Here is a 12705-nt window from a genome sequence, read left to right as displayed (position 1 = left end):
TCGATAATTAGCTGTGTGCTGATGTTTCTTCGTATGATAACAAAATTGTCTTAATTCTGAACTACAAACACCACAAAATTTACACCTGTACATGGCTGCATGTGTCTGAATTTGACTTAACTTTTAATTTGCAAAGAGCATGGCAACAACACAACAGTGACTGAAAAACATCTCAATCTATTATCTGTTTGTTCTATTATTAAAGAAGGGATCTACATTGCTTGGGTTGTATCAAAAAATGGGAAAAAGTTAAAAGAAAAACTATCTATAGATCAATGTTATTAACTTAAACCATGCAGACCCTGAAACACTGGAGGAAAAATTTTGGAGGGTCTGTCAAGCTGACGTTAAACCCCTTAACAATGGCACTGCAACTAACTGCGACTAATTTACAGACCACTACACTGTCTTGATTTTTAAATGGAACCTATGAAACAATAAACCACAGTTGAGATTAGAGCAGGCTAACCTGCATCAGAAACTTCAAAACTGGATAAGATTGTTTTAGCAGTCTCTAAATTTCCAAAAAAAAAAAGTTGTCTTTCTTTATTCTCATTAAATGTGTATTTTTACCTTTGCTTTGTCTTGTCTTTCAAAGAGCTGAAGCTAAATGTCCCACTGTTAGCGTGGCCAGCTTCTCAATAGTCATAGAACAGAAGCGCAGGAAGACAATGCACCACACTCGGCGGGAAAAAGACAAAGACTGTCATTGCGCCTGTGTTCCTCGCCCCTCCCCGTGGAAAATATATATCTAAATATATATTTAAATAAGAAAAGAAAAAAAAACACACACAACCTATTTTTTCCAGAATAATTCAGCTAATGTGCTATTTCGACCAAGCTAACACCGATTTTAAGCCCCCCTCCCCCCACACACAAAAAATATATATGCTCTTAAAAATTAATAAACGAGTATGTTAGGTAGGAGAGTCCTTTGCATTACCTTATGACGTCCCGTTCGCAGTTTCCACACAGAGGTCCAACAATAACGAGGTGCAAAATCTTTTGTCCTCTCGAACATATCGTAACGAAGAGTTAACAAAGTTGGCCTGTCTTTCCTCTCCTGTCAATCACTGGATCACAGGTCATGTCAGTCAGGATATGGAGTGGTGGTTGGTAGAGGTAGGTGGGTGGGCGGGGCCAGCATGCATTCAGTGTGTGTTTCACTAAGTTGGGTTGACTAGTTCCCAGAAGAGTTCTGTACATGTTGCACGTTCAGTAAATGAGCAATTCAGTTACTGCTCGACTGAGAAGCCTCCGCCAAATTATTACAATATTCTCCACTGACTAAAGTTCGCCTTTCTGCGTCTTTTTTAAATAACTTTATTCACTACTTGTCACAAGTACAAAATTACACAAAAACAGACAGCAGCAACAACCTAAGTGAAATCCAACAACAGAATAGTGGCAAGTAAAGAAATTAACAAAAGGAAATGTGAATCTTGTTCAGGGTTAATCAGAGATAAGTGATGGAGATGCAGCAATGTGAATTCTGCTTTTTTTATTTGTAGTTAACCTTATAGTCTTTACATATGAATGGAAGTCAATTAAGAAAACACAGAATTTTGGGAGAGATTTGGAGAACCTTGCTTTATAAAATTTCCCTACAAGGAGGCCCTTCTGCATTCTTTTCCCTCTCCCCAGGAGCAGCTATCACTTGAATTGATTTCTATGGCAACGCAGTGGCAAGCACACATTTGCAGCAGCTGTGCATGTGCATACAACTGCATGCAGCAGATTAGATGATCAGAATTCTTGAACCTTACACACAGGCAAGTCCCCTAAAAAGTCAAAACCATAATACTTTCACTGGTATCATACTGACAAATGGCATAGGTTGGAGGAAAATCTGGAAATGGTTGGCAGTGAAAGAGTTAAAATGTAATGCACTATTGCAACCAACCACTGAAAGAGTAAAAATACACAAACAGTATGATGAACCATTCAAATCACATAATACAGTAGCACTACTGCTAATGTGTTAACGGTAGGTATAACTACTACCGCAATTTTAAAAAATACAGTAAGTAAATGCAAATAACCTTAATTGTCATGGTCCTGGGTCGGTGACCCAGCGCTTTAAGTTGATTATTATCATTTTTCTAGTTTGTTCTGATTTTGTATTTGTTCTTAGGGGTTGAGTTGTGTGTTCTATCATCCCTACCTGTGTCTCTCCTCTGCGTTCTGATCGTGTCCCCAGTTGGTTGTGTAAAACAGTCTGTGTGTTTCCTGTTTTACTTTGTAGGTTTGTGTCTCGTTATGTCCATTAGTTCCAGCTGTGTCCCCGCCTGTCTGCCATTTCCTAGTTACCTGGTGTGTGTATTTATAGTGCGTGTCTGCCTGTGCTCCTCGTCGGCTCGTCTGTGTTTCATGGTGTCTGTTCCTCATCTGTGTCCCTCTGCCTCCCACCCCATTTGTATGATCCGGTTTGTTATTTAGCTCACCCAGTTTAGGTTTATGTTCTGTCCTGCCCTCAGTTCTGTTATTTGTACACTGTAAATTAAACCCTCACTCTTATTCTCATATCGGCTGTCTGCATTTTGGGTCCTCCGTTTCCTCCACACCACACGGCTCACCCCGCCAGCCGTGACAGTACGAGCCGACCAAAAATGGACCCAGCAGCATCCGCACCTTCCCAGGAGTTTCGGGAGGGAGTGATTGACACCGTTTCAAGGTTAGTTAACCTGTGGCTGGAACATGAGGGGGAGGAATTTCACCGCGCTGTAGAAGCCAGGCTACAGCAATTAATCTCTACTCACTCCTGGCTACTGGACTCTCTTCACCCGCTCGCACAGAATTTCATACTTCACGAACTTCACCTTCACCCTCCAGCTGCTACCGCTTCCCGACCCAGCCCGGCGGTGAATGTGTTGCACTGCCCGCCGGGGAATCTGCGGCCCGGCCCGCTGGATGTGGAATTACCCGGCCGGTCGGAGCTATTCCCGGGAAGGAAGCGACGTTCACGCCGCCGACGCCCATCGCCACAGCCGGGCCCCGAGAGTTCTGAGTTGCCGGCTGTGGTGAGTGGAAAAGACACTTTGTCTGTTTCGCCTGAACCTGTGACTGTTTATACCGGGGCTGTGTTTTTTGAGCCCGCTGCCCAGCCGGTAGCTCGGTTAGCTGCCCAGCAGCCACTAGCTCAGTTAGCCGCTCAGTCACCACCCCCATCACATTCAGCCTCACAAACCATAGCTCACTTACAGTCACAGCCAGACCTATCACAAACCATGTTACAATCCATAGCCCAGTCAGTAGCCCAGTTGGCAGAAGAATCATTAGCCTTATCCTCCATTCAGTCTCCAACTTCCCCACCATTATTGTCTCAACCTTTACTTCAGTCGCCCTCAGCTCAGCCACCTGTTCAGCCATCATCTTCACCAACTCCTCCTGTACAACCAGCTAGGCCAATTCAATCCGAAAGATTGAATTGGCTGAGGACTGCACCCGGCTGTCGCTGCCTGAGCTGAGTCAATGCTCGGTGCAGCTGCAGTCAGCTTTGTGTTTGCCAGAGGCCCGTGCGCCTGCTGGTTCTGATCTGTTCCTGCCAGAGGCCCGTGCGCCTGCTGGTTCTGATCTGTTCCTGCCAGAGGCCCGTGCGCCTGCTGGTTCTGATCTGTTCCTGCCAGAGGCCCGTGCGCCTGCTGGTTCTGATCTGCGCCCGCCAGAGGTCTCCGCGCCTGCTGGTTCTGATCTGTTCCTGCCAGAGGCCCGTGCGCCTGCTGGTTCTGATTTGTTCCTGCCAGAGGCCCGTGCGCCTGCTGGTTCTGATTTGTTCCTGCCAGAGGCCCGTGCGCCTGCTGGTTCTGATCCGTTCCTGCCAGAGGCCCCCGCGCCTGCTGGTTCTGTTCTGCGCCCGCCAGAGGTCTCCGCGCCTGCTGGTTCTGTTCTGCGCCCGCCAGAGGTCTCCGCGCCTGCTGGTTCTGTTCTGCGCCTGCCAGAGGTCTCCGCGCCTGCTGGTTCTGTTCTGCGCCCGCCAGGGGCCCCTGTGCCCGCTGGTCCTGAGACTATTCTCGCTGGAGGGCCCGAGGAGCCCGTCCAGCCCCCTGTCCCGTCAGCTGGAGGGCCCGAGGAGCCCGTCCAGCCTCCTGTCCCGTCAGCTGGAGGGCCCGAGGAGCCCGTCCAGCCTCCTGTCTCGTCCGCTGGAGGGCCCGAGGAGCCCGTCCAGCCTCCTGTCTCGTCCGCTGGAGGGCCCGAGGAGCCCGTCCAGCCGCCTGTTCCGTCCGCTGGAGGGCCCGAGGAGCCCATCCAGCCGCCTGTCTCGTCCGCTGGAGGGCCCGAGGAGCCCGTCCAGCCGCCTGCCTCGTCCGCTGGAGGGCCCGAGGAGCCCGTCCAGCCTCAAGACTCGTCCGCTGGAGGGCCCGAGGAGCCCGTCCAGCCCCAAGACTCGTCCGCTGGAGGGCCCGAGGAGCCCGTCCAGCCCCAAGACTCGTCCGCTGGAGGGCCCGAGGAGCCCGTCCAGCCCCAAGACTCATCCGCTGGAGGGCCCGAGGAGCCCGTCCAGCCCCAAGACTCGTCAGCTGGAGGTTCAGGAGAACCCAGCCAGCTTCCTGCCTCGTCAGCTGGAGGGCCCGAGGAGCCCGTCCAGTCTTCTGCCTCGTCAGCTGGAGGGCCCGAGGAGCCCGTCCAGTCTTCTGCCTCGTCAGCTGGAGGGCCCGAGGAGCCCGTCCAGCCGCCAGCTGCAGCCTCATCGTCATCCTCGCCGGCTGCCGCTCCATCCACGCCGCCGGCAGCAGCAGCGGCTTCATCCTCGCCAGCTGCGGCCTCCGTGTCTTCATCCTCGCCAGCTGCGGCCTCCGTGTCTTCATCCTCGCCAGCTGCGGCCTCCGTGTCTTCATCCTCGCCAGCTGCGGCCTCCGTGTCTTCATCCTCGCCAGCTGCGGCCTCCGTGTCTTCATCCTCGCCGTCGCCTGGTCCAGCTGCAACCTCGGCTTCACCCACGCCTGGTCCAGCTCCGGCTTCATCGTCGCCTGGTCCAGCCTCAGCGTCCTCCTCGTCTGGTCCAGCCTCAGCGTCCTCCTCGTCTGGTCCAGCCTCAGCGTCCTCCTCGTCTGGTCCAGCCTCAGCGTCCTCCTCGTCTGGTCCAGCCTCAGCGTCCTCCTCGCCTGGTCCAGCCTCAGCGTCCTCCTCGCCTGGTCCAGCCTCAGCGTCCTCCTCGCCTGGTCCAGCCTCAGCGTCCTCCTCGCCTGGTGCTGCAGGGGCCACGCCGCCTTCAGGTCCCAAACTGCCGCCTCGACATCGGCGGTCATCTGCCAGGCCGCTTGTTGGGCGTCATCGTCGATATGGACGACCTCCCAAAGGCCGCTGCTACCTTCCGTGCGGCCGGCCTCCGGACTTGTGTCGCCGCCGCCGTTGCTGTCCGCACGGTCGGCCGCCTGACTTGTTTCCCCGTCGCCGCCGTTGCTGTCCGCACGGTCGGCCGCCTGACTTGTTTCCCCGTCGCTGCCGCGTGCACGGTCGGCCTCCTGAACTGTTTCCCCGTCGCCGCCGCTGCCGCGTGCACGGTCGGCCTCCTGAACTGTTTCCACTTCGCCGCCGCTGCCGTGTGCACGGTCGGCCTCCTGAACTGTTTCCACTTCGACACCGCTGCCTTCCGCGCGGTCGGCTTTTGGACCTGAGTTGTCAGCCTCCGGGCCGGCCTCCTGAACCATGTTTTGGGACCCTGTTCAGGAACTCCAGTCTGTGTTGTGTTTTGAACAATTCATTTGGCCCACTGGAGCTTGTTTTTTGTTCGGTTGTGGTCCCTCCATCCTGGGCCCCCCGCCGCCCGCCCTGGGTTGGTCGTCTGTTTTTGTTTTGGGCTGTCTGGAGCCAGCCCTTGGAGGGGGGGTACTGTCATGGTCCTGGGTCGGTGACCCAGCGCTTTAAGTTGATTATTATCATTTTTCTAGTTTGTTCTGATTTTGTATTTGTTCTTAGGGGTTGAGTTGTGTGTTCTATCATCCCTACCTGTGTCTCTCCTCTGCGTTCTGATCGTGTCCCCAGTTGGTTGTGTAAAACAGTCTGTGTGTTTCCTGTTTTACTTTGTAGGTTTGTGTCTCGTTATGTCCATTAGTTCCAGCTGTGTCCCCGCCTGTCTGCCATTTCCTAGTTACCTGGTGTGTGTATTTATAGTGCGTGTCTGCCTGTGCTCCTCGTCGGCTCGTCTGTGTTTCATGGTGTCTGTTCCTCGTCTGTGTCCCTCTGCCTCCCACCCCATTTGTATGATCCGGTTTGTTATTTAGCTCACCCAGTTTAGGTTTATGTTCTGTCCTGCCCTCAGTTCTGTTATTTGTACACTGTAAATTAAACCCTCACTCTTATCCTCATATCGGCTGTCTGCATTTTGGGTCCTCCGTTTCCTCCACACCACACGGCTCACCCCGCCAGCCGTGACATTAATATACCCATAATGCAAAGCAAATTACAGTAATTAACTGTAGAAATGTTTTCAGGTAAGTTACTGGGCATTTTGTGGTATTTTACTGTGAAAAATACAGCAAAGGTTAACAGTGTGCAAGAAGAGCTTCAGCAGCATCCCGAGGAATTTTGGGGGGTGATTCATGGGTATCAAGCTTGTTGTCAGCTCTGACACTTGTATTTCAATCAGTGCAATATCTGCAAACTAGTGAAGAGCGCCTAGCTTTCTAACATACATGTCACACTGTTTGTTCATCAACAACAGTCTTCACATTTCTCTTTAATGAGATATGCACATACACACAAACCTTTTTTGTGTGCAGACAAATTTATGACTTTAATTTAAAAGCTGAGCTTTTACTACACATAAGATTCAAAATTCTGTTTTGTTATTACATGGTCCTCGGTCTGGGACCCAGTGTTTGTTTTTCTGGGTTTTGTATATTCTTTGATTTGGTGTTTTCCATGGTTTAGTCTCTTGCTCTAGCTTCCTTCTTTTGCATTTAGTGTTTTTTTTTTTTTTATTCCAAGGTTTTATTCCTCTGCCTCCTCCTGTGTTCAGTGTGTCATGTCTAGTTAAGTTTTCATGTCTGCTCTTCCCCAGTTACAGCGTCTAGTCCACGTTTGTGTCTTTCTCTCATGTTTTCTGTTTTATTTTGATAGTTCCTCGACTAGTGTATACAGTGATCCCTCGTTTATCGCGGAGTTACGTTCTAAAAAAAAAAACCTCTTCCTATCTTCCTTTAGCATGTCTAGAAGTCCAACTTTTTTTTGTGCAATGGTTAGCATCTTCCTCTGCCTTTTGGGTGCTACTGCAGGTGACTTTGACAGTGCAAAATGTTTTGTCGACATTGTTGTGTTTGTTTGAGAGAAAACTTACAAAAATACAGTACAGCACATCAGAGTCACACTGCTAGCGATTAGAGATTTATGTAAATTTGACAAGCTGAACACATTCTGTACTGTATAGGAGACACGGCACGGAGGAGATTGATTGACAATGGTCTACAGCCGATCAGGACAAAGAACACAATGCGCTGTAAACCCCCCCAAAGAAAAATCGCGAAACAGCGGAAAGTGAACCGCGTTATAGCGAGGGATTAGCGTGTTCATTTTTGCTTCCTCAAGATCTTGTGTGTGATTAGCCCCAGCTGTGTATTTAATCCTTTGTCTTCCTTGTCTTGTTGTCATTGCATCTGTGTTTCCTCCGTGTTTTCCCCGATACTCCAAGGTTTTTCTAGTGTTCCGGTTTTTGTGTTTATATGCTTAGTTTAGTGTCTTGTACTTCTAGCTTCCTTAGTTCTTTTGTATTTAGTGATTTCTTGTTCCCAGGTTTTATTCCTGTGCCTCCTGCTGTGTTCCATGTATCATGTCTAGTTAAATTTTCATGTCTGCTTTTCCCCGGTTCCAGCATCTAGTCCACGTTTCTGTCTTTCTCTCATCTTTACTGTTTTATTTTGATAGTTCCTTGTCTTGTATATAGTGTATTCAGGTTTTCCTCCTGGTCTCATGTGTGGATGTGTGTGTGTGTGTGTAAGATTAGCCCCAGCTGTGTTTTCCTCCTAGTTGCCGCCCCCTCATTATCCTTTGTGTATTTAGTCCTTTGTCTTCCTTTACCTGTTGTTATTGCGTTTGTAATTCCTCCATGTTTTTTCCCGAGGTTCCAAGGTTTTTCTAGTGTTCTGATTTTGGGTGTATTTGCATAGTTTTCCCCAGTTCAGGCATTGCTCTGTTTAGTTACAGATCCATGTTTTCCCTGTTTTGTTTTTCTGCCTAAATAAATGGCATGCCTTTAGTGTAAATTCAGATTCCGCTTCCATCATGTGCTCTTGGTTCCACATTCTCCTCTCTCCACACCGTAACATTGTTATCTCTCTCTCTCTCTCTCTCTCTCTCTCTCTCTCTCTCTCTCTCTCTCTCTCTCTCTCTCTCTCTCTCTCTCTCTCTCTCTCTCTCTCTCTCTCTCTCTCTCTCTCTCTCTCTCTCTCTCTCTCTCTCTCTCTCTCTCTCTCTCTCTCTCTCTCTCTCTCTCTCTCTCTCTCTCTCTCTCTCTCTCTCTCTCTCTCTCTCTCTCTCTCTCTCTCTCTCTCTCTCTCTCTCTCTCTCTCTCTCTCTCTCTCTCTCTCTCTCTCTCTCTGTATATATATACATATATATGATGGACTAAATGTAATGTATGTGTGTACTCATGTGTGGAAGGCCACAGTTGTGACAATACTTGAAGTCTGATTTTAACTAAGAAACTTAGATAAAATTAGCGTTAAAATGCAAACTAAGAAAAATATGAAATATAATTTTAAATTGCCTTTATTTGTGTTCCAAGTTAAATAATGCATCCTATAACTCGAGACTAGAAAGATTATGTACATGTTACACTTTCTATTGATTAACAATACAGTTCACATTTCTCTTGAATTACATATGTACATTATAAACAGTTTTTTTTCCCCCTCTGTGCAGAAACACTCATGACTTAAATCTAAAAGCTGAACTTTTACCACATATAAAATTCAAAACTCTTTTTCTTATTTTTGTTAATTTAAATCCATACATGAGGGGATTCATGATTGGTGGGATGAGGAGAAACTCCATTGCCATAAAATTCTGAACACTTTGTGCTATTTCTTTTGAGCCAAATCGCATGTATAACAAATCAAAAAGCAAAGACACAACAACAACTGTTAAAGAGAATAAATGTGGTACACATGTCTGCATGAATTTGCCCATGTTTTCTTTGGATGACTGACATGTTTTGATCAGATGTACATAAGACCAGAAAACAAAACAGACATTGCCAAAGCAAAAGGTGTAACTAAAAGCAGGAATAACAATTTTAGCTACAGAGGCAGAGCAAGCCAGATTAGCAATTAACCAGTTTATACAGTAGATCTTTGGTATGTGTGAGCCACATAACCTCAATATTGCTGTTGTTATCGTGCTCATAAGTAGAAAATAAAAGGCAATAATCCAAGCAAAAAATATCAAGATACAAACTTTTTGTTTAGTCATTATAGAGTGGTACACAAGAGGTCGGCATATAGCCACGTATCTGTCATAGGCCATGAGAGCTAGGAGAGAGAAGTCAGCAGCAACTGAAGAGTGCAATACAAAACCCTGCAAAAAGCATCCTGCATAAGAAATAACATGAGTGGTGGACAGAAGATCGTAGAGAAACTTGGGATAAAATGCAGCTGTCCCATAGAGTCCATTGAAACACAGACTGCAGAGGAAGATGTACATGGGTTCATGAAGGCTTTTATCCACAATGACTGTCACAATTATCGTCACATTTACCAGCCAAATCACACAGTAACACAGTAAAGTGAGAACAAAGAGAATGACCCTGTAATTTGCAATATCACTTAAACCTGAGAGAGTAAAAACAGTAATTATTGAAACATTATCCATAGTAAAATATTAGTTTACCTTACTAGGTGTCATTTCAGACCTGCATAAGTAAATTAAATTTTTACAAATTAATGTTAGACGGGAAAAGAAGACTGTCTTGCACATACCTTGCAGGGTTTGGACCCAGGGTTGATATACTGTTTGTGGCAGGAACAGTTGCATAGTTAACATGATGTAAGTGCTGTTTTAACTCCTTGAGTGAAATAATTAATGAGCCTAGGGGACCCTAGGGTCTAAGGTCCTCAGACTCAGTGTCACAGCCCTCCTGCTGAATGCTATTGAAGCTCTGACAGAGGTGGGAATTGAAGATCTCTTGAACCAAGGACTACGGCAGATATTTCCAGTGAAGTTAAGAAAAAAAGAACAACCTTAGGTTTCTTGTCAGCACTGTAGCCAGGATGACAAAAAAGTCATAGCATAATATTAATTAGCAATGACTTCATGGATTTCTTCACAAATCTTTACCTTTAGAGAATAAAATTACTGAAAGACTTATCATTATTATTATATTTCATAATATAATCATATTATATAATTATTATTTCAATGCTATTGATAGTTATTTAGAGTCTTTCTCTCCAATTGATTTTTCTGAGTTAATGTCAGTGATTACTTCCTCCAAACCATCAATTTGTCTTTCTACAAGACTACTCTAAGAAGTCCTACCAATTATTAATGCTTCAATCTTAAATATGATCAGCCTATCTTTATTAATCAGTTATGCATTAGTTATTATTAACGTTATTATTTGTCTTTGACTTGTCTTACTCCCATCACCCCCAATCATTCACAGCAGTTGGCTACCCCTCCCTGAGCCTTTTCTTGGCATTTCTTCCTGTTAAAAGTTTCTCCTTCCAACTGTCACCAACTGCTTGCTCATAGGGGGTTATCTGAATGTTTGAGTTTAGTGTAGGGTTTTTACCTTACACTAAAGCACCTTGAGGGAACTGTTCTTTTGATTTGGCAGTACCTCTTTCGCCATCTTACAATGCTGTGATTACAATGCTGTGATTACAATGCTGTGATTGCAGCCATTCCCCAACTCTCTGTGAACGGTACTCATGGCCATTGATCAGTGGTCTTTGATCAGTGGGTTTTGGTCAGTGGTTGTTGATCAATGGTCATGAGAATTTGCATAATTATGATTAAGGAACTGACCTCCCAGGCCATTGTTCCTTCAGTGGGCTGGTTTCAGTCATTATGCAAATGTACTGTTTATAAGATTGTGGAAACCTGCAGTCAGCTGAGACTGAAGAAGTCACTTGGATGATGACGAAACGTTTCTCCCACAAAACGCTACGTCCAGATGAACAGAATTAACTTTTGGAGATATGGGGCAATTACTTTTTCCACGTAGGGCCAGGAAGGTTTTGAAAGCTTTATTATCCATATTAAATTAAGGAAAAAATTGTCATTTCAAAACTGCATTTTATATTTACTCAGGTTTTCTTTATCTAATATAAAAAAAATCTGAAACATATAAATAAATACACATAAATAAATGCAAAAAAGAAACAAACACAGGAATGTGGCAAACACTTTATGTTACAAATACTGTATATTATCATTTCTGTTCCAAACACAGCTTATCCAGCTGAAAGTAAAGACTGGTACCATCAGTACCATCATTTGTAATAAAATGTTTTCAGAAGTGTGTTTTGGGTGTCTTAAGGGAAATGTAAATAGAAGATAAGATTCATTATACACTGAATAAAAATATAAATGCAACACTTTTGTTTTTGCTCCCATTTTTCATGAGCTGAACTCAAAGATCTGAAACATTTTCTACATGTACAAAAGACCAATTACTCTCAAATATTGTTCACAAATCTGTCTAAATCTTTGTGAGCAATATTTGTAGTTTGCAAGGATAAGGTTCATTTGATGCTATAAATAGTATAATGTTTGGTTTTAATTAGAGATGGCACGATACCACTTTTTTATGTCCGATACCAATACCGATATCATAAGTTTGGATATCTGCCGATACCGATATGAATCCGATATAGTGTGTTTTTTAATCAATAAAACTGTTTTTTAATATCTTGCTGCATTTTGTATACGTTCATACTCAAGTTTAAATAAATAACAACACTAAAGCTATTCTGTTATACCTGTATGTAAAAAATACACTGCACCCAAAATATTTCATAGTTCAGCAAAACTGATCAATCTAATAAATTTAAACCTACTCCATCCTCCCTATTCTGGTATTTTAAAGAGTACTTAGGTTGCTTAATATTTCTGCTAACTAATAGGGTTGCAAACTCCCAGCAAAAAAAAAGGGAACCACCCCCCACCTCATGATGCTTAATCGACTTAATCAACTTTAATTTGATGTAGCGTGAAAAAAAATGCACAGAATTAAATTATTTTTCAAGAATAATTAAATAGATTCAACATCTTTGCAGACTTGCAGACTGCACAGATGGTACCTTCCCAAAGGAAAAAGTACTATAGCTTATAGGGTATATTAGACTTAACAGTTACTATATACAGTAATGGACTTCTATATGTTTTACATCAGATTAAAACTTTGGGTGTAAGAGTCAGATAATTATTTATTAAAAGCTAGACATTTTAAATGAGAATAAGAAAGAGAAGTATGTCTTTGTGCCCCCTTTTCCCTGTTCATGCCCTATCGGCCCCCCTGGCTAAACTTTGCTAGATCCGCCCCTGCACAGTTACCAGCCGTCAGCTGCGTAGAAAAAGATCCTGGTGTAGTAATATTAAATATTAATATTAAATAAATTCTAACAACAGCTTATCAAGCTTAAACATGCTGCTGTTGTTCAGCCGCTGGTTTCCTCTTTCTGGTGCAAAGTGGGCCAAAAACAAAGACGCGAGACGGACTTGCAACAGAAAAGCCGATCAGCTATCATTAATCAGTTTCATGATTGA

General features: G+C 44.9%; 1 protein-coding gene across 1 annotated transcript; it reads right to left on the bottom strand.

Moving 5' to 3' along the window:
* Positions 1 to 8595: 8595 nt before the first annotated feature.
* LOC146500904 (olfactory receptor 5F1-like) lies at positions 8596 to 12522 on the bottom strand. The gene has a single exon (XM_085136158.1). It carries the CDS (start codon positions 9802 to 9804, stop codon positions 8863 to 8865), a length of 942 nt encoding a protein of 313 aa, XP_084992284.1. The 5' UTR covers positions 9805 to 12522; the 3' UTR covers positions 8596 to 8862.
* Between the last annotated feature and the right edge of the window lie 183 nt (positions 12523 to 12705).

Source organism: Neolamprologus multifasciatus, chromosome 16 (assembly GCF_963576455.1).
Source record: "Neolamprologus multifasciatus chromosome 16, fNeoMul1.2, whole genome shotgun sequence".
Taxonomy (NCBI): domain Eukaryota; kingdom Metazoa; phylum Chordata; class Actinopteri; order Cichliformes; family Cichlidae; genus Neolamprologus; species Neolamprologus multifasciatus.
This window is presented reverse-complemented; position numbering and strand designations above follow the sequence as displayed.